The sequence below is a fragment of the Hemiscyllium ocellatum genome, chromosome 6, assembly GCF_020745735.1.
Source record: "Hemiscyllium ocellatum isolate sHemOce1 chromosome 6, sHemOce1.pat.X.cur, whole genome shotgun sequence".
In the NCBI taxonomy this organism is placed as follows: Eukaryota; Metazoa; Chordata; class Chondrichthyes; order Orectolobiformes; family Hemiscylliidae; genus Hemiscyllium; species Hemiscyllium ocellatum.
Genome location: NC_083406.1, coordinates 109,385,399 through 109,410,427, shown reverse-complemented (window position 1 = coordinate 109,410,427; position 25,029 = coordinate 109,385,399). Strand labels below are relative to the sequence as shown.

At 43.9% G+C, this 25,029-nt stretch overlaps 1 protein-coding gene across 2 annotated transcripts in view; it reads right to left on the bottom strand.

Moving 5' to 3' along the window:
• Nucleotides 1-25,029, bottom strand: part of si:ch211-269e2.1 (cohesin subunit SA-2) — a 145,441-nt gene that overhangs the window by 5,601 nt on the left and 114,811 nt on the right. For both annotated transcript variants that reach the window (XM_060826268.1, XM_060826269.1), the window contains exons 26-31: nucleotides 19,461-19,585; nucleotides 17,585-17,686; nucleotides 14,006-14,154; nucleotides 13,771-13,899; nucleotides 4,572-4,774; nucleotides 1,261-1,429 (exon numbers count right to left, since the gene is read on the bottom strand). In XM_060826268.1, coding sequence (XP_060682251.1) covers nucleotides 1,261-1,429; nucleotides 4,572-4,774; nucleotides 13,771-13,899; nucleotides 14,006-14,154; nucleotides 17,585-17,686; nucleotides 19,461-19,585 — 877 coding nt within the window. The remainder of the gene's footprint in view (nucleotides 1-1,260; nucleotides 1,430-4,571; nucleotides 4,775-13,770; nucleotides 13,900-14,005; nucleotides 14,155-17,584; nucleotides 17,687-19,460; nucleotides 19,586-25,029) is intronic.

Sequence of the window (25,029 nt, the reverse complement as noted above, 5' to 3'; positions counted from 1 at the left end):
CCATTTCAAAACTAATCGCTGGGTATATTTTACTTAAGCAGCCCCAGTTCCCAACGGACGATACAGACTCGATCAACACAAATTAATTCGGCTCAAGTGTAAAGCTAGAACTCCTCAAAACACCAAGGCATTGCAGATATCAATGGGAACAGAAAAAAACTCACCCTTGCAGGAGTGAAGTGGAGAAATTTTTTTGTAAAGGAACAGATAAAATGTCAGCCACATTCTAAGTGACGCATAAATCCTGGCACTTAAAACTCTACTGTAATTTGTGGGATCACTCTTTAACTTGCCAGTTTTGTTCCTGCATCCCATACATTAGTTTTTCAGGATGCCATTTGTTCTGTATTTCACCAGGCACCAACTAGCTGTCTTTCATTGTCACTCCTAAATATCTTTAGGGTTTGTTGTAAAGGTGAGTCCTCACCACTGCCCCCATGTTCCACGAGCCCTCTGGTGAATGTGCTGCCCTTAGTAGGGATCAACAGGGGCTGGTCTGGTACGGTAAAGGGCAACCACTTGGTAATCTTAACAAGAAGAGGCTCTTGTCTTAAATATGATGCTGTTTAGTGCATGTTAGCAATAATGTATACGTTATATTAAGATAAAAAATGAGGTCTGCAGATGCTGGAGATCACAGCTGAAAATGTGTTGCTGGTTAAAGCACAGCGGGTTAGGCAGCATCTCAGGAATAGGGAATTCAACGTTTCGAGCATAAGCCCTTCATCAGGAATGGCTTATGAAGGGCTTATGCTCGAAACGTCGAATTCCCTATTCCTGAGATGCTGCCTAACCCGCTGTGCTTTAACCAGCAACACATTTTCAGTTATATTAAGATAAACATTATTACAGAGACAATTAAGACGACAAAGATAGTTAATGGTTATTCATTTGAAATGCTGAGCTGTTCTTTCCTCTGTGTTCACATAATATCACCATGGCACGCTTCAGCATTAACTCTTACAGCAGCATTATAGAGAACAGGAGATCTGGCCAGCTCTAACTCTGATTAAGTCTTGTTCGGGAGTTGGTGGGTTGGGCAGAGAATTGCAGTGAGAACAGCAGCCTCCGGGTGGAACCCCAGCACGCCTGGCCCAGGGTGGGTAAGCTGATATCACCGAGGCCCAGGAAAAGTATCCAAGGATCAAACTGTCTCTGATACTGAATCCTAGTCTGCAGGGGCGAAGGGGTATGAAAGCAAACGTGAAAGGAAACAATAAGAAGGGAAAATTAAAACAAAAGCATTAGAGGTCAGTGTACCTGCTGAGTGACTGCATCCTGACAGTTTCCAGTGAATGCTCCTTTGTGCCATGCACCCTTTGCTTCTCATCTTCTCCTGGCCCCATAGGCGTCAACTGAGGCATCAGGGAACGAGGTGAGATCTTCGCATGCTGCTCCTCATTCAGTCCTACGTGACCATTACTGTCCTCTGCAAAACAAGGAAATGTGGCACACCTCTACCAACCGACACATTTTAACTCCTCAAATCATTCGTAGGCCTCCTCCCGATGTTAGTGTGAGAAAGTCACTAATACCAGGTTCATCAATAGACCCTTAAATTATATTTGGAGTAGTTGTAGATGCAGTGGATTCAGTGCACTAATTCCTTGCCAATAATCAATGGGACAATGACTGGGACTCTTGCAGAATGGGAATGCATTGAATTGACTCACTACTCAGCCAAGTCCCACACTAGCAATGAATTAATAATTGCAACAGGAACAGACGATACAGCTCTTTATACCGCTAGAGTCAGCAGCTACCTCCAAGCAGAGACACATGGAGCCAATGACTGAATTACATTCTTCATTGACTATCCATATTGCCAAGTGTGAAAGCTATGTGTATACCTCAAGGTACTATCAACATGACTTTATCTCAGTAGCAAACTGAGGCTTGTGCATTAGCTGGGCACTCCAGTTCTCCGAATTCAGTGCAGATTTAGCTGGCCATCCCACAGTGTAAAGTCTTCAGTGGAACAAGAGCCGAAGGAGAATTTACTGTTAGAGACAGAAGCAAAATCAGGCCACCTACCCTTTGCCTGGAGCCTCTCATTTCCTGTCACACACTAGATTATTGCCCAACATGTCAGAGGTACCTTGGCAGCCCTTTGCAAACTGATCGAGGGTCATGAGCAATGCATTCAAGGTGCCAGAATGCTGTGCCAGGGAGATGACCCAACGGTATTCAGTGATTACTAATACTCATTCCTCAGTGCATGTAGCCTCTGAGCCTGATGGTGCTGATCTCTGGCCATATAATCAATCCAATCTATAAATAATATCCAGGTCAGTACTTACTGATTGACCTAAATCCTTCATTTGACCTCCCATCATGTTCATCCTTTTTTGCTTAAACTTTAATTGACTCATCAAGCTTCCTGCTTACCCTAATTACGCCCTTCAATAATTTACTGTTAAACAGTTGCCAGGAAATCTAGTAGCTTAATAACTAAATGTCTTTGATCTCTACCATTAAAAAATTGGTAAAAAAGAAATATGATGTCAAAGTTTTTCAATCTTGCACTTATCAGAATTGAAACACAAGGGCAATAAAACTTTAGGAAGAGAACAATAATTTAGCACCTGAAGAAGTTGCTGATGATTGGATTATGGTTGGCATGGAGATTCAGCAGGAGCAGGTGACTCGCAAACAAATAAGGCAAATTAGCTCTGATTGGTCAGAACATTGCCATGGAGACATAGCAGGGATTGGCTTTGACTATATCTGTAACATTTTATTCAGTGAGAAAGGTGAATCCTTTGGCTTGTAAAGAACTTTGTGTAAATAAATGTAACTTCCACAGGCACAAATGAACCACACTGTGGGCACAACTGATTATTCTAAATTGATTTCCGGTGTAATTCTTAGCACAGTAAGAAAATGAGTACGTGCTGTCCATCAGCAGAATTACAGGTAACGTTGCAGATGACGTTCTAAGTTTGCAAAACATGGTTTGGTTGAGAACACAGCCCACTGCGGACAGTCAAAGGGGCATATTGTTTGATACATTCAGTTAGTCGTTAATAGGTTACATGATAAGACTCTGGTGAGGCCTCATCTGGAGTATTGTGTGCAGTTTTGGTCGCCATACTATAGGAAGGATGTGGAAGCTTTAGAACGAGTGCAGAGGAGGTTTACCAGGATGTTGCCTGGAATGGTAGGAAAATCTTATGAGGAAAGGCTGAGGCACTTGGGGCTGTTCTCATTGGAGAAGAGAAGGTTTAGGGGAGATCTGATAGAAGTGTATAAGATGATTAGGGGTTTAGATAGGGTAGATACTAAGAACCTTTTACCGCTAATGGAGTCAGGTGTTACTAGGGGACATAGCTTTAAATTAAGGGGTGGTAGGTATAGGACAGATGTTAGGGGTAGATTCTTCACACAGCGGGTTGTGAGTTCATGGAATGCCCTGCCCGTATCAGTAGTGAACTCTCCTTCTTTATGGTCATTTAAGCGGGCATTGGATAGGCATTTGGAAGTTATTGGGCTAGTGTAGGTTAGGTAGGATTCGGTCGGCGCAACATCGAGGGCCGAAGGGCCTGTACTGCGCTGTATCCTTCTATGTTCTATATGTTCTATGATAACATAATTACAGAGAGTGAAAGAGGTCAGTCAGTCCACTCTTACAAATGCAGGGCTGTGGCTCTTGTGGCTGCCTGCAAAGGTAGCATATTAGATTAGATTACTTACAGTGTGGAAACAGGCCCTTCGGTCCAACCAGTCCACACTGACCCGCTGAAGCGCAACCCACCCATACCCCTACCTTTACCCCTTATCTAGCATGGCCAATTCACCTGACCTGCACATCTTTGGACTGTGGGAGGAAACCGGAGCACCCGGAGGAAACCTACGCAGACACGGGGAGAATGTGCAAACTCCACACAGACAGTCGCCTGAGTCGGGAATTGAACCCAGGTCTCTGGCGCTGTGAGGCAGCAGTGCTAACCACTGTGCCACCGTGCCGCCCAAAGGCACAGGCAGGTGGACAACTCCAAGTCGTGACACATCATCAAGCTGAGCAGAGCAGGTAGGACAAAAAGTTAAAGAAAGAAAGATTTGCATTTATATAATATCTTTCACAAACTCAGTGTGCCCCAAAACATGGTATAACTAATTAATTTGTTATCGAAAACAGACTGCCAATAAGTGCACAGAAAGATTCCAGGCAGCAGCATAATAATGATCAAAGTGATACTCATTGAGGAATAAATATTGGCCAGGACTCTGGGGAGAAGTTCCCTGTCCCATAGAATAACACTTTGAGAGAGTAAATCAAGACCCAGTTCAACACTGTATCTAAACAGTGACATCTCCAACAGGACAGCACACTCTTAGAACTGCACTGAATTGTCAGCCTACATTACACAAGTGTTTGGAAATGGACCTCAAGCTCACTGACTTCTGACCCAGGTGGGTGCGGTACCCTCAGAAGGTGAGGGTAATGTCAAGCTTCAGGTTTAAAATCTATCATTGCAGGAGGAAGACCAGATTAAGGGAGATAAGGAATGTCACGTTATGGAGCTTTAGGAAAGAGTGAGTGTGTTGAACACGTTGTATGAACTACTTACCAGTTTGCAGCCTCCGTTTCAGAGACGATGATTTGAATTGTGCTTGTACTGGAGACAGTGCACTCTGGTCACTGCTGTTTGTGGATACAGTATCATCATCTCTACAATCCAACAAAGACCTTCTGTACAAAATCAGTGGAAGCCACTCCTCTCCATTCTCTGCTGCCATCTGGTCTGTCACAAACCGCTCCAGGTAATTGAACCTGAGCAGAAAATGAAAGGTTGTTTAAATGGTTGAAAGCAACAATGAGCTGTAGAAGAGGGGAAATCTCATGTCATAGAGGTTGCACCTGAAGCCTCGACTTAAAATCCATTAATTGACACAGTTTGAAAGAGTTTACAGTGACAGAGGAACCTAGGGGGTGACGCTTACATTTTCAAAGGCAGGAGATCTGTCAGGTGTGTGATGGAATACTCCCTGCATGCCTGAATGAGAACACCTCGAACAACTTTGAAGAAGCATGACACCATCCAGGACAAAGCAGCCGACATGATTGGGACCACATCCACAAATATTCACCCCCACCACCACTGACACTCCATATCAGCCATGTGTACTATCTATAAGATGCACTGCAAAAATTCACCAAGGCTCCTTAGACAGCATCTTCCTAACTTACGAGCACTACCATCTAGAAGGACAAAGGCAACTGATACATGGAACACCACCCCCTGCAAGTTCCCCTCCAAATATGTCTCCTTATGTTCAACATCTCTCGGCGGAGCAGGTAACGGCTGTCTGGTGGTGTTTTTTGAAGTTGCGGGTATAGTCCAGTTAGTGTTTTTTAACAGTTAAAATTTAAAGTTTTTTTAAGCGCCTAGCGGACCCGGAAGCTGGTGTCGCGCTAGGTTACCTGGGAAGGGTTTTTTCTTATATAAGCGCGCAGGTGAGGAACCCGAGGCACTACAGGGGTAGAGCCTCCCGCCCGCCCTCCTCCAACCTAATAATAAGACCTGTTGTGGTAAGCAGGTAAGTTCTGCATTTTGCTTGTTTGTTTCTTTATATCTAGTTTTTAAAGTTTACCTTTTAGAGGGATGGCAGCGAAGGCAGTGCAATGTTCCTCTTGCAACATGTATGAGGTGAGGGAAGCCATTAGCGTCCCTGCTGATTACACTTGCAAGAAGTGCGCCCATCTCCAGCTCCTCCAAGACCATGTTAGGGAACTGGAGCTGGAGTTGGATGAACTGCGGATCATTCGGGAGGCAGAGGGGGTCATAGATCAGAGCTTTAGGGAAGTAGTTACTCCGAAAGTTATAGAGAGATGGGTGACAGTGAGGGGGTGTGGGAGGAAGCAGCCAGTGCAGGGACCCCCTGCGGTCATTCCCCTCAAGAACAAGTATACCGTTTTGGATACTTGTGGGGGGGATGACTTACCAGGGGTAAGCAACGAGGTTCAGAAGGGAAGGGTGGAGAAAGGTAGAGCGATAGTTCTTGGGGACTCAATAGTGAGGGGCACAGATAGGCAGTTTTGTGGGGGCGACAGAGACTCACGATTGGTATGTTGCCTCCCAGGTGCAAGGGTACGTGATGTCTCTGATCGTGTTTTCTGGGTCCTTAAGGGGGAGGGGGAGCAGCCCGAAGTCATGGTCCACATTGGCACCAACGACAGAGGTAGGAAGAGGGATGAGGATGTTAGGCAGGCTTTCAGGGAGCTAGGTTGGAAGCTCAGAGTTAGAACAAACAGAGTTGTTGTCGAGGATAGAGAGTCGAGGAATAGGGAGAGAGAGCAGTTAAATGCGTGGCTACAGGGATGGTGCAGGAGGGAGGGATTCCAGTTTCTGGATAACTGGGGTTCTTTCTAGGGAAGGTGGGACCTCTATAAACAGGATGGTCTACACCTGAACCTGAGGGGCACCAGTATCCTTGGGGGGAGGTTTGCTAGTGCTCTTTGGGAGGGTTTAAACTAACTCTGCAGGGGCATGGGAACCTGGACTGTAGCTTTATGGTACAGGACCTTGAGTGTAGGGAGGTTAGGAACAAGGCATCGATCTCGAAGGAGGGTGCCTGTAAACAGAAAGGTGGCTTGAAGTGTGTATACTTCAATGCCAGAAGTATAAGAAATAAGGTAGGTGAACTTGCAGCGTGGGTTGGTACCTGGGACTTCGATGTTGTGGCCATTACAGAGACGTGGGTAGAACAGGGGCAGGAATGGCTGTTGCAGGTTCCAGGATTTAAATGTTTTAGCAGGGTCAGAGATGGGGGTAAAAGAGGGGGAGGTGTGGCATTGCTTGTCAAGAATAGTATTACAGCGGTGGAAAGGACGATGGAGGAAGACTTGCCATCTGAGGTAGTTTGGGCTGAGGTTAGAAATAGGAAAGGTGAGATCACCCTGTTAGGAGTTTTCTACAGGCCTCCCAATAGTCCGAGAGAAGTAGAGGAAAGTATTGCGAGGATGATTCAGGAGAAGAGTGAAAGTAGCAGGGTGGTTGTTATGGGGGACTTTAACTTCCCAGATATTGACTGGGAAAGCTATAGCTTGAGTTCGTTAGATGGGTCGGTGTTTGTCCAATGTGTGCAGGAGGGTTTCCTGACACAATATGTAGACAGGCCAACAAGAGGTGAGGCCATAATGGATTTAGTTCTAGGTAATGAACCAGGCCAGGTGTTAGACTTGGAAGTAGGTGAGCACTTCGGGGACAGTGACCACAACTCGGTGACTTTTACTTTAGTGATGGAGAGGGATAAGTGTGCACTGCAGGGCAAGAGTTATAGCTGGGGGCAGGAAAATTATGATGCGGTGAGGCATGACTTAGGATGCGTGGATTGGAAAAATAGGCTTCAAGGGAAGAACACAAATGATATGTGGAGATTGTTCAAGGAACAGCTATTGGGTGTCCTTGATAAGTATGTACCAGTCAGGCAGGGAGTAAAGGGTCTTGTGAGGGAGCCGTGGTTTAAGAAGGAATTGGAATCCCTTGTGAAAGGGAAGAGGGTGGCCTATGTAAAGATGAGGCGTGAAGGTTCAGTTGGGGTGATTGAGAGTTATAAGGTAGCCAGGAAGGATCTAAAGAGCAAGCTAAGAGCAGCGAGAAGGGGACATGAAAAGTCCTTAGTTGGTAGGATTAGGGAAAACCCAAAGGCTTTCTATAGGTATGTCAGGAATAAAAGGATGACTAGGGTAGGTATCGGTCCAGTCAAGGATAGTAGTGGGAAGTTGTGCATGGAGGCGGAGGAGATTGGAGAGACACTAAATCAATACTTTTCGTCAGTATTCACTCAGGAACAGGACACTATTGCTGATGTGAATATTGAGTCACAAGTGATTAGAATGGATGGCCTTGAGGTATGTAGGGAAGAGGTCTGGGGAATACTGGAAAGGATGAAAATAGATAAGTCCCCTGGGCCTGATGGCATTTATCCTAGGATTCTCTGGGAAGCTAGGGAGGAGATAGCAGAGCCATTGGCCTTGATTTTTATGTCGTCATTGTCTACGGGAATAGTGCCAGAAGACTGGAGGATAGCGAATGTGGTCCCCTTGTTCAAGAAGGGGAGTAGGGATAGCCCGAGTAACTATAGGCCAGTGAGTCTCACTTCTGTTGTGGGCAAAGTCTTAGAGAGAATTGTAAGGGATAGGATTTATGAACATCTGGATAGGAATAATGTGATCAAGGATAGTCAGCATGGTTTTGTGAAGGGCAGGTCGTGCCTCACAAACCTTATTGAGTTCTTTGAGAAGGTGACTAAGGAGGTGGACGAGGGTAAAGCAGTAGATGTGGTGTATATGGATTTTAGCAAGGCGTTCGATAAGGTACCCCATGGCAGGCTAATGCAAAAACTACGGAGGTATGGCATTGAGGGTGCATTAGAGGTTTGGATTAGGAATTGGCTGGCTGGAAGGAGACAGAGGGTAGTAGTTGATGGAATAGGTTCATCTTGGAGTGCAGTTACTAGCGGTGTTCCACAAGGGTCTGTTTTGGGACCATTGCTGTTTGTCATCTTTATAAATGATCTAGAGGAGGGGCTTGAAAGCTGGGTGAGCAAGTTTGCGGATGACACGAAAGTCGGTGGAGTTGTGGACAGCGAAGAAGGATGTGGCAGGTTACAGCGGGATATAGATAAGTTGCAGAGCTGGGCAGAAAGGTGGCAGATGGAATTCAATGTAGCTAAGTGTGAAGTCATTCACTTTGGTAGGAGTAACAAGAAGATGGATTACTGGGCTAATGGTAGGCTACTTGGTAGTGTGGATGAGCAGAGGGATCTTGGTGTCCATGTACACAGATCTCTGAAAGTTGCCACCCAGGTAAATAGTGCTGTGAAGAAGACATATGGTGTACTGGGCTTTATTGGTAGAGGAATTGAGTTCCAGAGTCCTGAGGTCATGTTGCAGTTGTATAAGACTCTGGTGCAGCCGCATCTGGAGTATTGTGTGCAGTTTTGGTCGCCATACTATAGGAAGGATGTGGAGGCATTGGAACGAGTGCAGAGGAGGTTTACCAGGATGTTGCCTGGCATGGTAGGAAGATCGTATGAGGAAAGGCTGAGGCACTTGGGGCTGTTCTCATTGGAGAAAAGAAGGTTTAGGGGAGATTTGATAGAGGTGTACAAGATGATTAGGGGTTTAGATAGGGTAGACACTGAGAACCTTTTTCTGTTAATGGAGTCAGCTGTTACTAGGGGACACAGCTTTAAATTAAGGGGTGATAGGTATAGGACAGATGTTAGGGGTAGATTCTTTACTCAGTGGGTTGTGAGTTCATGGAATGCCCTGCCAGTAGCAGTGGTGAACTCTCCCTCTTTATGGTCATTTAAGCGGGCATTGGATAAGCATATGGAGGTTATTGGGCTAGTGTAGGTTAGGTAGACTTTGGTCGGCGCAACATCGAGGGCCGAAGGGCCTGTACTGCGCTGTATTTTTCTATGTTTCTATGTTCTATCACTGGGTCCAAAACCTGGAATTTCCTGCCTAAGGGCATGGACTATAATACTTGGACTGTAGTGGTTCAAGAAGGCAGCTCACCACCACCTTCTCAAGAGCATCAGGGTACAGGCAATAAATACTGGCACAGCCAGTAATGAGCTCTTCTCTTGAGTGAATTTTAAAAAAGACATAATGAGGGAATAACCTGCAAAGCACATGTGATCTTGGAACATATAATTACCTTATTGAGTGAAAAGAAGCAAAAATAATGCTGAACATTTATAAAGTCCTAGCTAAATCACACCTTGAATAATGCATCCAGTTCTGCTTGCTACATTGTAGTAAAGTTGTGAAGGTCTGTGAAAGGTCTTGAAAGGTCTTTGAAAAACCAATTTATCAGAAAGATTTTAGATGCAATGTTCGGTTGGAGAAGCAGTATCATTCTGTTATGATCCTAGATGACAATGTTACTGGGTAAGTTGGATCTTAGAATGAAATCTGACCCGGTAGATCATTTTGGTTCATTTAGTGAACATGGACACCAGTCACTGAAGCACTGACACTGGAGGCTCCAGAGTTTCTGTAACAACAGAAGCTTATAACACCAAAAAAAAGGAAAAGAAAACAAAAACAACATACCAGTCCATCTGGTAAGTTTAGGAAAGTCTTAAAACACACAACAGAACTAAGTTTTCAACCTGTTTCCCAACATCGTCAATCTACAGGGATTCCAGTACAGAGAAATTATCAGTCCATTTAAAACCTTAAGATCGTGGGCGGCACGGTGGCACAGTGGTTAGCACTGCTGCCTCACAGCGCCTGAGACCCGGGTTCAATTCCCGACTCAGGCGACTGACTGTGTGGAGTTTGCACGTTCTCCCCGTGTCTGCGTGGGTTTCCTCCGGGTGCTCCGGTTTCCTCCCACAGTCCAAAGATGTGCGGGTCAGGTGTTAGGTAAGGGGTAAATGTAGGGGTATGGGTGGGTTGCGCTTCGGCGGGTCGGTGTGGACTTGTTGGGCCGAAGGGCCTGTTTCCACACTGTAAGTCTAATCTATTTATATACGAAGAAATACAGATGCTGGCAATCTAAACCAAAACAGAAATTGCTGGCAAAAACCAACAGGCCTGGCAACACCTATGGGAAGAAAGCAAAGTTAATGTTTCAAGTTTGTTGACTCTTCATCATCTTTAAAGTCTAGTTAACTGATTGTCTCCAGTTATGTTTCTTCTTACATTAGTTCTCACAAAACCAAGAGCTTAAATTTTCTCAGCTTCTCAGATTTTCGCTCTTCTGGTTTTGAAGATGTACTCCTGTAAAGAAAAGCCACAAACTTGCTTTTGGCCCCAGTCAGGCCTCCTCTGAACTGCCCTTAATTGTTTTACTCTGGATTTTCTAAACTAAAACCAATCCTTGATTTTGAATTGGAAACAAGCTAATGACCTTCAAGGTTTACTTACCTGTCATAAACTACCATAGATTAGATTAGACTTACAGTGTGGAAACAGGCCCTTCGGCCCAACAAGTCCACACCGACCCGCCGAAGCGAAACCCACCCATACCCCTACATTTACCCCTTACCTAACACTACAGGCAATTTATCCTGGCCAATTCACCTGACCTGCACATCTTTGGACTGTGGGAGGAAACCGGAGCACCCGGAGGAAACCCACGCAGACACGGGGAGAACGTGCAAACTCCACACAGTCAGTCACCTGAGTCGGGAATTGAACCCGGGTCTCAGGTGCTGTGAGGCAGCAGTGCTAACCACTGTGCCACCGTGCCGCCCATAATGTAAGCAGTTTTCCATTAACACACCGTAGGGCCACTTGCTTTCTGAACAATGTTGGAGTAAGGTCACTCTTTCACAAGGAACTTGATTTTATTTTACAACAACAGCTTTTCTCAAGAAAACCTCCGTACAAATGATCTACTGCCATCCACCTGAATGGTAAAATTCACCCTCCAAAAGTGATATTAATATATTTATATAAATTATATATTTTTCATCACAATTCTCATTGGAGTAAAAGCAACTCTTGAAGAGATTTACTTGAGGTGTATAAGATTATGATTGCATTGAATTGGGTAGACAGCGAAACTCTGTTCCCATCACCAATGGCACAGATTCTAGAAGGGTTTAGGTTTAAGTGTTTTTTGGTCAAGAGTTAAGTGTAATGTAGTGTTATGTAACGAGTCAGTGAGTGGAAGTGACCTGAAATGCACTACCCACATGGGGTGGAACTCATGAATGGCTTCAAAAAGAAATTAGATCCACATCCGAGTGATAAGAGATCACGTGGGAGGTACAGCATGGGAATACAGCTGAGTGGATTGCTTGAGTTTGTTTTTGTTCTGAAGAGTGAGTTTGTTTGGAATTACCTCCTTCAAAAGACAGTGGATGCAGAATCTATTGCGAAGACAGATGTCGACAATTCTTGGATACCAAGGGTTTGATTATCAGGGATCTGTACAGGTGAGTTTAAAATCAAATCAGCCTTTATCTTATTGAATGGCAGATCAGGCTTAAAAGATCGGCATGAACTGGTTGGACTGAAGGGTCTATTTCCATGCTGTATAACTCTAAGAGTCTAAGGGTCTAAGGCTTAATGGCCTACCTCTGTTCCTCATTTGCATGTTCATAGAGTCAGCATGGATTCAATGGGCTGAATGTCCTCCTGTGGTTTAGTGTAATGATTCCATGGGCTTAATGGCAGAACCAACCTGAGAATAGGAGATGATAGCTACCATGGAATTTAGGCTTGAATCTTATGGTGGGATTGGGAACGAATTATGAAGGTATTATTTTGGGTTAATTTGGCACCTGTGAGTGCATTTTGCAGAGGTGTGGTCAATGCAGAACTCTATACCTGCCTGGGAAAGCGAGGTACCTGATGAAGGGCTTATGCCTGAAACGTTGACTCTCCTGCTCCTCGGATACTGCCTGACCTGCTGTGCTTCTCCAGTGCCACACTTTTTGACTCTGACTCTCCAGCATCGGCAGTCCTCACCTTCTCCTAGACACTCAATTAGGCAACTTCAGGGACTAATTGGAGGCAATAATGTTGCTAAGATTTGGAAGATCCCAACTCAGGCAGTCCCCTCACTGAGAGGGCAAGTCCCTGGAGACTCTCGGTGTGGGACATCACTGGCATTTGCTTTAAATTACCCCCATCATGGGAATGGCAAGGCTCAAGCCATTGGTGATGGCTACATGCAACCTGCAGAGTGGCTCCACAACTTCAGGCTCTCTGCTAAGGAGGAGGAGGTGATGGCCCAGTGGTATTATTGCTAGACTATTAATCCCGGTGAAGGGCTCTGGCCCGAAACGTCGAATTTCCTGTTCCTTGGATGCTGCCTGACCTGCTGTGCTTTGACCAGCAACACATTTTCAGTATTAATCCAGAAACTCCGCTAATGTTCTTGAATATCTGGGTTCAAATCCCACCAGAGCAGATGGTGGAATTTGAATTCAACTCAAAAAAAATCTGGAATTAGGAATCAACCGGTGACCATTGTTGATTGTCGAAAAAAATCCATCTGGTTCACTACAGGGAAGGAAATGTGCCGTCCTTACCTGGTCTGGCCTACATGTGACTCCAGACCCACAGCAATGTGGTTGACTCTTAACTGACCTCTGAGCAATTATGGATGGACAATAAATGCTGGCCTAGCCAGCAATGCTGTCGCCCCGTGACTGAATATAAAACACTGGACTCCTGTCCTGGTAACCAGCCTACCTTCCTCACTAACACTGACGAGCAACACAATTAGGGTCGTTAATTTCCGCAGCAGGAAACATTTCAGAGTGGTACAATTCCAACCATAGAGTCAGTGAGATGGATACTATTCATTCCATCATGTCGCTGCTAGCTTTTTGAAAAAGCTAAGCAATCAGTCCCACTTTCCTGATTCTCTCCTTAGCCTTTTTCTTATTTCCCATCCAGGTACATGAAACACCCAAACCAAACAGCTATCCCTCTATCTCCACTGGTAAGGCTAACAATCTCAAAATTGTAACAGCAATGTGACCCTCATCTACAGGCTCAGATACGTCACTTACACAGGACTCTTAGTTCAAAACAAACATTTTATCCACAAAGCAGATGGAAATAAGTAATCCCTGTCAGCTCTATATCAATAGGAAAATGGCTCAGAAAAGATGGGACAAATAAAATAATTAACAAAGTCAGCAGTGCCCTTTGATTTGAATGGTGCATAAACATCAGCATGGAATTGTTGGGCCAAATGGCCTATTTCTGCGCCACAATTCTGTGTGTTGGTGGAAGAAACAGGCTGCGCTCTTCCATTTGTAAATTAGGAATAATTATTATTCACTTACACAGTTCTTTTGTCTGTTTTCAACAGTTTGGGGGAGAACTCACTCAAGATGTCCAGAAAAGCCATGTTCGGAGGAGGCTGACCCTTGCCCTTTGGATTTTCGTCTTTGAAGGCAAACTCGATACCATTTCTGCCAAAAGAGATGACGTCGGGTGAGGAAAGTAAACAACAGCAAGTTGCAAGTAAAATGGTAACACAGTGGTGAATGTTCAAGGAAAGAGGGAAATGGGTTTTACTTGTGTAGCATCGCCATTGCTTCCCTGGTTTTCAATTGATCCAATCCGAAGGTCAGCGAGAAACGTCGAGCCAAGTCCTTGATGCTGGTGAACTGTTGGGACCATCTGTCCAAACTGGAGCCTTGGCCTTGCAACAGCTCATTAAACAGCTGCAATAATAATTAATACAACATTAAATATACAGACCAAAAATTAGATGGAATTTTAACTCTGATGGGGATTACGTTGATAACATTTTAACTCTGATAGAGATATCATAGATAATGTTTTAACTCTGGTGGGGATTTTCTGCCCTGAATGTTGTGAGGCAAGTCACAAGAATGTCAAAATCTGAAACTCCATTTTGGTACCAAACACCAGCGACAAATGCTCAAAATGCATAGGGGGGCAACTTTCCTCCTGATAGTTTCAAAATCACCCCTGAATATTCAATTGGAATTGGACAACAGTTTCCTCTCTATGTGACAGGGGTAGTGCAATGAGGAATAGCTCATTCAAAAGGAGATTTAGTCTCTCCCATTCATGCTGTCCATCTCCTCCAATCATACATTCCCTCTCTCCTCCCTTCTCTGCTCCTCCAACCACACATTCCCTCTTTCCTGTCTTCTCTGCTCCTCCAATCACACATTCCCTCTCTCCCACCCTTGTTGCTCCTTAAGAGACAGAATCAATGATTGGATGAGTAGGAAAGGTGGGAAAGGGGAAACCTATGATTGGATGACTGATGAGGCTACTCTCAATGGTTGGAGGGCCACATGCATTAGAGTTTCAGGAGGCTATTCAGAGAGATAGGGACTGAGTACATATTGAGAATAGGCCCAGGACTTGGCTGGAGAGCAGGGAGGGAGCAGGGGCCTGATCATTGGCCAAGTCAGAGGCCAAAAATGTTCACTGGAAACTGCTTCTCTCATTTGTTGTAGCTTGCACCTACTGCTGAAAAAGCTATTTTAGTGTTCTTCATTACTGAACCTCGGGCATCAAATGATTACATTTCACTGGAATAAGTGTTGTTAATGTGTAGCCCAAATATCAAAGAGGAGCAGGAGCCAGGCATCAGAGGACGAAAGGCCCAGGTATTGGCAGAGCAGGAATAGAGGGACTCGTTACACCCGATTAAAGATCCATAAAGTTTTCAAAACGTAGGAGAGAGTTTGGATGTGCCTTTGGTCTTCAGCCACAATAAAGAGCTGAGCCTTCCAAAGCCTCTTGTGTTCTAACTAACACCGAGCTCAAATTTAACCCGAGCAAAGCAGAATTCAAATTTTCTGCAAACAGCAGCTTTACGGTGTAAGACCAGGGCATGGATAAACCCGTGGCAAAAGCACAACTGATTGGTGCTGCAAAGGTGGCTCAAATACAAAACTCAACAATTGCTTGAAACGCACTCATTTTCAAGTCATAGTGGTATAAAAGTATGGGGTGGCATGGTGACTCGATGGTTAGCACTGCTGCCTCACAGCACCAGTGACCCGGGTTCAATTCCACTCTTGGGTGACTGTGAGGAGTTTGTACACTCTCCCCATGTTTGCGTGGGTTTCCTCCGGGTGCTCTGATTTCTTCCTATAGTCCAAAGGTATGCAGGTTAGGTGGATTGGTCAATCTAAGTTGTCCCATAGTGTTTAGAAATGTGCAGCTAGGTGGGTTAGCCATGGAAAATGCATGGTTATAGGGAAGGGGGTGATCTGGGTGGGGTGCTCCTCAAAGGGTTGGTGTGCACTCGATGGGCCGAATGACCTGCTTCCACACTGTGGGGATTCTAAGATCTACAGCATAGAAAATGGCCCTTCAGCCCACTGCATTCATGCCAGTCAAAAACAACTACCTCACCATCCTAATCCTGAACCATCGGGGAAACTGTCTGAACAAGTCCTCAATAACAGAAAATAATTCAAGAAAAATATTGTCGACCCCAAACTAATGGAGCTTCTGATTAGTGCTAATCAACTTGGAGCAAAGAATAGATAGTGTGTGCATGGTCTTGGACAAGGGGCTGTCTACAATGTGCGTATGATCCCATTTCAGAAACAGCGTACAGGAGATATATTTATTGTACATTAACATGAACATCTTACTCATAGCCTCTAGGTTAGAAGATTTAATAATGTGCAAGAAAATAGCCTTTGGTATTTGCTATCTTACCTTTCAAAAGAAAAGCCTAAAAGAAATTCAACACAAATACAGAAGCTTTGTTACTATGTGATTACACCATGCAATTAAGGAGTTAGTGAGAATGATGAAACAAACCCTAAAATCAAAACAGAAGCCCCAGAAAATTCAAGAGTCGCCCTCAAATACAAAGAGTTCTAGAGGAGAAGGGTATTTTCACCCTGAGTGACAAGTTGCCTTTTATAGTCCTGAACATTTGCTGAGGGAAATTTAAGGGCTCAAACAATTCCATCATCAAAATTAAAATTCACTCAAAATTACTTCATCAGCAAAACTGAATATTGCTTTAAAGATCAACAGCACTCAGCAAGTGACATATGTTTAATCTGTGTTTCCACAAGGCAGAAAGATAGGCATATATTAATCACATCGAAGTGAAGTGTCTACAGCTCTACAATAAATGCGCCTTTCAGAGAATGTGATTTATATAACATCTTTTGGTTATTCTATAAAGTACAAGATGTCTTTAAAATGGTCACAAATAAAATATAACACACGCTCTGGAATGCTGAGTCAAAAGGCAATGGCCAGTGACCTGAATTTAAGGGTCAGTTGATCACAGGGTCTGCAATGGTTCGGGAAGATGGCTCATTCTCAAAAGAAACCAATAAATGCTGGCTCTGCATAAACGTTCACATCCCAGATTTAATTTGAATAAAATAAATAATGTGACAAAGATCTATGATGTTTTATCCCACCCTTTGTACTGAAGCAAATAAATGCAGCCCAGCCCAGCCCAGTCCAGTTGAAGGAATTGCAACAAACACACAGAATGCTGGGGAAGCTCAGTAGCGCTTGGCAGCCTCTGTAGAGAGAGGAACAGAGTTAAAGTCACAAGCCCGATACCATTTCTTCAGAATTTCGATGTGAACGTCCAGCAAAGTTCTGAAGAAGATTCATACTGGATTCGAAATTGTTACTCTGTTTCCCTTTCCACAGATGCTGCCCGACCTTGTATTTGTTTCAGACTTCCAGCATCCGCAGTATATTGCTGTCATTGCAAAAGTGGGATTGGTATGTTTCAGCAAATCAAGCCTTAAAAGACTGATCCAATTCATCCCATTCTCCTGCTCTTTCTCTATAGTCCAATGTTTGCATGAAAATTCCCAATTCCTTTTTTGTGATATTTACCGCTGAGTCAATTTGCACCACCCTTTCAGGTCACAAAAGCTCACTGTACGTAAAAATATTGTCTTTTCTCCATGTGCCACTTATGAGCTTTATTAGTGGCAATTTTCAAGCAACAGTCAAGTAACAAGATGAACAAAGCAACAATAACTGACAGGGATATTAAGGTCCAGCTTAGGTTTTAGCAAGAGAATGGGTAACGGACTCATTTCTAAACATGTTGCAATTGCCCCTTAGGCTGGAGTTCCCTGCTTTCTGCCAATGCATACACAAGGGGTTTTTTACCTGCTTCAAGCTCTGAATTAAGGTCTTTGCACACTGAATTTTATCAATCTGCCTCGTCCGGCTGAGTGTTTCCTTAATGATGTCTCCATAGTCAATGTAATACTGGTAAGAAACAGACACATATTTTGTGAGTAAACTGTTGTACACGAGTGTAAGAGTCATTTGCTCTTTTCTTATTGACAGTGATATCAAATTAAAACCTCGATTTGAATTCAACCTGAATTAATAAGCTGAAAGCCTCATCTCTTCACTGAACTGTGAGTCCTTAAGTGAAATGACTGTGGACAGTATCAATCTGTTTCCAAGTAGCTGTGGGGCTCACAGCTACTCCTAATTCAGAGTAAATTGGCACTAAGTTGGTTATCAAACTCTGAAGGAGCCACAGAAAAAGCGGATGAGCAAAAGGGTAAACAAAAATCTTATACTCATGTAGTTGGGAATGGTCCTCTGAGGTTAGGCATAAGGTAATTACTGAACAGGAGAGAGGATGTTTTACTCCACATCGAAGTATACTATCTAACAAGGGGGCTCGTTTCAAAGTTAATCATTGTTTTGTTCAAGGGAAGGAAAATGAGCAGGAACTGTGTCATAGAGTCACACAGGTGTACAGCATGGAAACAGACTCTTCAGTCCAACTCGTCCATGCCTACCAGATATCCGAAGTCAATCTAGTCCTATTTGCTTGCATCTGGCTCATATCCTTCCTATTCATATACCCATCCAGATGCCTTTTAAATGCTGCAATTGTACCAGCCTCTACCACTTCCTCTGGCAGCTCAATCCATTTACACATCACCCTCTGTGTGAAAAAGTTGCCCCTTGGGTTCTTTTTTCAATTTTGTTTTGAAGGTGAGAGGAGAAAATTTTAAAAAGGTGGGGGACAATTATGTTTACACAGAGATGGGTCATGTGTGGAATGAAATTCCAGATGATGTGGTGGATGTGGGTACAGTTATAATGTTTTAAAGTTGATGAGGTAAGTACATGAATGAAAACTATTTGAAGAGATATTGGCCAAGCACATACAGGTGGGACTAGTTTAGTTTGGGATTATGGTTGGACTGTAGGGCCTGTTTCCACGCTGTACGACTCAATTACCTTATGACTCCATAACTGTTGGCCCAGCCAGCAACACCCACACCTCATGAAGGAATTTTTTAACACATGATTAAAAACACTATAGTGCTGCCATGAATAAGAACAGATGGTTGCCTGGGGTTACGTTTAAATATACCAATTTACCAAATTCATATCATTCACATACATTTCTATTCTAATTCAGACTGCAATAGCTCTGTACCTATATACCAATAAGTTGCTGGTGGTATTCTTGTGTATGATTCAAGAGGTCAGGTCCATAAGACCATAAGATAGAGGAACAGAAGTAGGCCATTCAGCCCATCGAATCTGTTCTGCTTACAATGAGATTGTGGCCACTCTGATTATCCTCAACTCCACTTTCCTGCCTTATCCCCGCAACCTTGATTCCTTTCCTGATTAAAAACCCATCTCAGCCTTGAATATTGTCAATGAGCCAGCCTTTCTGCAGTAAAGAATCCTGCCGACTACCTTCTGAGAGAAAGAAATTCTTCCTCATCTCTGTCTTAATCATCTACCACTTGAAGACTTCTGCATGTAATGCCAGCTCTGAAACCTCGCCTTCCTGCTCAGTTGCCTGTTATCCTGTCCTGCATTTGACTCCAGATTTCCCCTCATGCAGTTGGCTCTTAACTGCCCTCTGAAAGGAACCTGGCAAAACCTTCACCTGCTATAGGGCATTTGTGGATGTGCAAGAAATACAGGCCTAGCCAGTGATGTCCACGTGACAGTGGCAAGTAGCACAGACAGATCATTATTTAAGACACAAAATCTTTACCTTGATGTATTGTTTGAAGATGTCAGCAGCAATATCCATCTCCACAACACTGAATACGATTAGTTTACAGAAAGCAGCTAGCAGATTTCTCCTCTTGTGCAGTCTGCCCACTTTGCATTCCTCATCTGCAACAAAATGAAGGGGAAGGGTAACAATTCTGATTGATGCCAATAAGTCTCCTGTCTAAACTGACTCCTCACACAAACTTGGAGCTGAAGGAGCTCCTCAAACCTGCTCCATCCTTCATCAGGCTGAATTCCACATTCCCAACCATCCTCCAATAACCAATGGTGTCTTACCCAATCGACCTACCTCCCGCCTCAAAAACATGCCTTGCCTTGATTTGATTTGATTTATTATTGTCACATGTGCCGAGATACAGTGAAAAATATTGTTTTGCGTGCTACCCAGACAAATCATACCTTATATAAGCACTTCAGGGTTAATAGAATATAATGCAGAATATTGTGCTACAGCTACAGGGAAGGGGCAGAAAAAGATCAATTCTAATACATGAGAAATTCGTTTGTAAGTCTGATAACAGCAGGAAGCAGCTGTTCTTAAAGCTGTTGGTACGTGTTTTCAAACTTTTGTATTTTCTGCCCGCTGCAGGAGGATAGTTGAGAGTACAACCAAGGTTGGGGGGTGGGGGGGGTGGGGTGGTCTTTGATTATGTTGGCTGCTTCCTGAGGCAGTGGGAAGTGAGAGAGGGTCAATGGGAGGGAGGCTAGTCTTTGTGACGGACTGGGCTGCGTTCAGAGCTCTCTCTCTGGTTTTGGGCAGAGCAGTTGCCATAACCACAGTGGTGCATCCATGCTTTAAAAACAATGGGTAACAGTCCTTGTGGATATGCTGAGTTTCCTTAGCATCCTGAGGAAGTTGAGGTTTTGGTGTGCTTTCTTGATTATAGCATCAACGTGGATGGGCCAGGCCAGATTGTTGGTGATATTTATTCCTAGGAACTTGAAGATCTCGACCACCTCCACCTCATCACCATTGATACAGACAGGGGCATTTTTCCATTCAGCTCCCTGACATTGATGACCAGCTCCTTCGTTTTGCTGACATTAGTGGAGAGATTGTTGTCTTTACACCATGCCACTAAGCTGGCTATCACTTTCCCCAACTCCGGCTTCTCGCTGTTTGAGGTCCAACCCATTACAGTGGTGTCACCAGCAAACTTGTAAATGGAGTCACAGCGTAATTTGGCCACACAGCCATGTGTGCATAAGGAGTATAGAAGGGCTGAGTAGCCAGGTTTATCACAGAGGTGTTGTCGCCTACCCTTACTGATTGTCATCTGTGTATCAGGAGATCAAGGATTCAGTTGCTGAGCGGGGGGGGGGGGGGGGTGGAAGAACCCTAGGTTTTCTTGGAATTATGGTGTTGAAGGCGGAGCTAAAGTCAATAAATAAGAGTTTGACATAGATGTCGTTGTTATCCAGATGTTCCAGGGATGAATATAGGGCCAGGGAGATGGCGTCTATCATGGACCCTTTGCAACAGTGGGCAAATTGTCATGGATCAAGGCAATCAGAGAGGCTGGCATTGATACAGACTATTCCTAACTTCTCGAAGCACTTCATCATGACCAAGCACCAAGAGGTGTTGATCAGGAGACTGACCCCTCCACCGTTTACCTACCAAGGACTCTGTACCCATCATCATGCATCTCCAACATACACCATGATGATCAAACCCTGTGCAGCCACCTCCCAATACTCCGCATATCAATCAGGCCACCGAATGCCCTGTACCCACACCGTGCCACCCCACCATACACTCCATGTAGCCCACCTTCATAACCTCATGCTCATGCTAATTGTTGACCCTCCTTCCCTAACTCTTGCATTTCTCTTTCTAAACCAATTCACCCAGTATTCATCACGGGAAGACCATGAAACCATACTGACATAAAATAAAGTTAGGTGCCTATTGGTGTCCATTGCTATTTAAAATATAAAAATCTTAATACTGAAATATTCTTTCAACTAATGTGCTATGAAATTTGGAATTTGGAGCTATCTAAAAGTCCCCACCTGAAGTATTGCATGTTCTTGGGTCTCCTTACCCCTTAAGGAAGGAATTACTTGGAATAATGTGAGTGTAGTGATGGTTCACCACTCTGTTCCCGGGATGATAGAATTGAGGAGACTGGCCTATACTCTCTAGAGTTTCAGAGATTGAAAAGTCATCTCATGGAAGCAGACAGAATTCTGAACTTGATGAGCAGAAAGAATATTAATCTCTGGCTGAAGCAGGGGACTCAGTCTCAAAGTACGAGATAGGGCATTTAAGGACTGAGATAACAGGGAGCTTTTTCACTCAGAGGCGGTGAAGCTCTGGAATGGTCTACCCCAGAGAATTGTGAAGGCTCAGTTCTTGAGTATATTTAAGAGAGAAATTGATAGTTTTCAAGTTATTGAAGACATCGAGGGATATGGGGTCATTGAGGCAAACGATAGGCTCTGATGTCATTGCAACATAAAAGCAATAAAAATAGGAGCAGGGGTAGGCCACTCGGCCCTTCAAGGCTGCTCTGCCATTCGATATGATAATGGCTGATCACCCAACTCAGTCCCCTGTTCCCATTTTCTCCCCATACCTTTTGATCCCTTTGGCATCAAGAACTATATAGAGTCATAGAGATGTACAGCATGGAAACAGACCCTTCGGTCCAAACCATCCATGCCGACCAGATATCCCAACCCAATCCAGTCTCACCTGCCAGCACCCAGCCCATATCCCTCCAAACCCTTCCTATTCATATACCCATCCAAGTGCCTCTTAAATGTTGCAATTGTACCAGCCTCCATCACATCCTCTGGCAGCTCATTTCATACGTGTACCACCCTCTGTGTGAAAAAGTTGCCCCTTAGGTCTCTTTTATATCTTTCCCCTCTCACCCTAGACCTATGCCCTCTAGTTCTGGACTCCCTGACCCCAGAGAAAAGACTTTGTCTATTTATCCTATAATATGCGAAGGGCCTGTTTCCACACTGCAAGTAATCTAATCTAATCTAATCTAATTCCTTCTTAAAAGCATTCATTGTTTTGCCCTCAACTGCTTTTCTTGGCAAAGAATTCCACTCACTGGGTGAACAAATTTCTCCTCACCTCCATCCTAAATGACACTGCATACATTATACTATAACCCCTGGTTTGGACTCCCTGATCATGGGAAAATCTTTCCTGTGTTTACTCTGGAAGACCATCTATCAGATGCTCCTCATAGGGGACAACAATGGAGGAGGCTAGAGGGGCCAAATGGTGTACAGCTGTTTCTATTTCCTATATCCTATGGTTTATAACATGTATGTATTAAAAATCTGTCTCTTCAATAAATGGAGAGTTTTTTTTAACTTTCTCAATGTATCTGAGCTGTGTTTTATTGCAGTTTCAGAGAGTACTCTATTAATAATATATATTAAGTGAAGTTAAACCTCTGCCAAGGAGGATTCAAGTCCAAAAGTTACTCAAAATAAAATCATCAGGGAAAGAGGGAGCCTAATACCACTTACAATTCTCCTATTGCAACACCATCATTGTGTGTTTTATTGTGTTATCAGTTAATGTTCACTTTCACACACTGAACATCCTAGTCCCAGAAACTAAATGAAGCAAAAGAATTGTACCAGTCGCAGCCCTGTCTGTTTGCAGGCTTCCATCGCTAACATAATGCAGTCTTGGAACTCTATCAATAAGTGCAAACATCAATCACGACCAGTGTGTACATATAACAATAAACTACTTCATACTGTATCCTTTATTAAAAGAAATCTCATTGTAGCAACTTTATAGATTGTAGAAAAACAGTAAATACAAGACCAATAGATGGTGTGAATTTAAGAATATTCTCAGCAAATCCACACCCAATCTCCAAAACTCTGAATGCAACAAAGAATTGAGGCTTGGATCAGGTCCAGTTTGAATTCTTGATATATACTCAAGGCTAATATCTTTTAAACAATGTTTTTTTAATAGACCCTGTACAATAATAAGGCTACAGAGCAGCACACTGTGTGCTGCATAGGTTCCAATCTCTGAGCATAGCATTAGTATATGAAGGCTGAGTTAAATCACAGTTAGATCACAGCTCAAGCCAGAGTCTCACATATCTACTCAGTAAAACCTACCTCAACAGTGCTCATGGATATGACTTGTTGTTGGATTCCTGACCTACTCCCCATCTGTGAACTTAAACAATCTCAGAATTTTAACAATTTCCCAGCTACCTTGCCCCACCCCCAACCTCCTATTTATCTCTGAGACCCCTTCCGCCCTTGCCCACCCCCCCACCAAACATTCCTAACACATGCCCGAAACGTCAACTCTTCTGCTCCTCAGATGCTGCCTGACCTGCTGTGCTTTTCCAGCGCCACCAATTTTTGACTCAGAATTTTGCAGCCAATTAAACCATTTGGAAGATTAGTCACTTGTTCTAATGAAGGAAACACAGCAACTAACTTACCCACAGCAAAACCCCAAACCAGCACTGAGATCATCTTTTAACTGTGGATGAGTTAAGAATGGCCAGGGAGAATATCCCTTCCCTTCTTCAGAATAGGGAGCAAATGGTGTTGGGGGAGGGTGTTTTTGTAATGGGTAACCAGTGATATACCAGAGGGATCAGTGTTGTTTGTTCTTTACATTTACAACTTGGATGTGAATATAGAAGGAACATTCACAGATGACACAAAAATTGGTGTTGACAATGAGGAGAATGGTTTCAGGATACAGTCTGATATTGATCAGCTGGTGAACTGGGCAGAGCAATGGCAGATGGATTTTAATCGCGATAGGTGCAAGGTGAGGCATTTTAGGAGGTCTAATAAGGGAAGGATTTGCACCATAAATGGGAGGTGCCTAGGGAGTACTGAGGAAGAAAGGGACCTTGGTGTACAAGTCCACAGATCCCAGAAGGTTTCAGCACAGATAGACAGAGTGGGGAAGAAAGCACACGGGATGCTTGCCTTCATAACCTGGGAACAGAAGATAAGAGCAAGGAAGCCTTATTACAACTTCATACAACATTGGTTAGGCCAGAGATGGAATACTGTGTGAGGTTCTGGTCACCACACCAACGATCGGTGAGGGCAATAGATTGGTGGGAGAGTGCAGAAATGACAAAACACGTAGCACCGTGGGGTGCCCAGCTGTATAGGAGGGGAAGAAGAAGGGCAGAGGAATTTTAGCTAGGGAAGCAGACAAGCAGATCTGTAAGTGTCACCATACCTCCAGGATGGTTTGCTGCCTTCATGGGTCTACAGTCCTCCAGAGGCCACAGTCCACACTGGCCCAACAATATACAGAGGAATGGGGGAGTGGTCTTGCGATTGGAACATAGGGTGCTAGGTAGAAAGTTGGTAAGCAAGATCTCAAAAAAATCTCCAGATTACTGCCAGTGCCACGAGTGAGGGAGTACAGAAATTGGAGATAAGGAACATAGTGATAAATACAATCGAGCACAAAGGTTAATATAGAAGGCTCATAAGGAGGCAAATAACAGAAGCAAAGAGGGATTATGATAAAATACTGGCAGCTAACAAAAAGAGAAATCCCAAAAGAC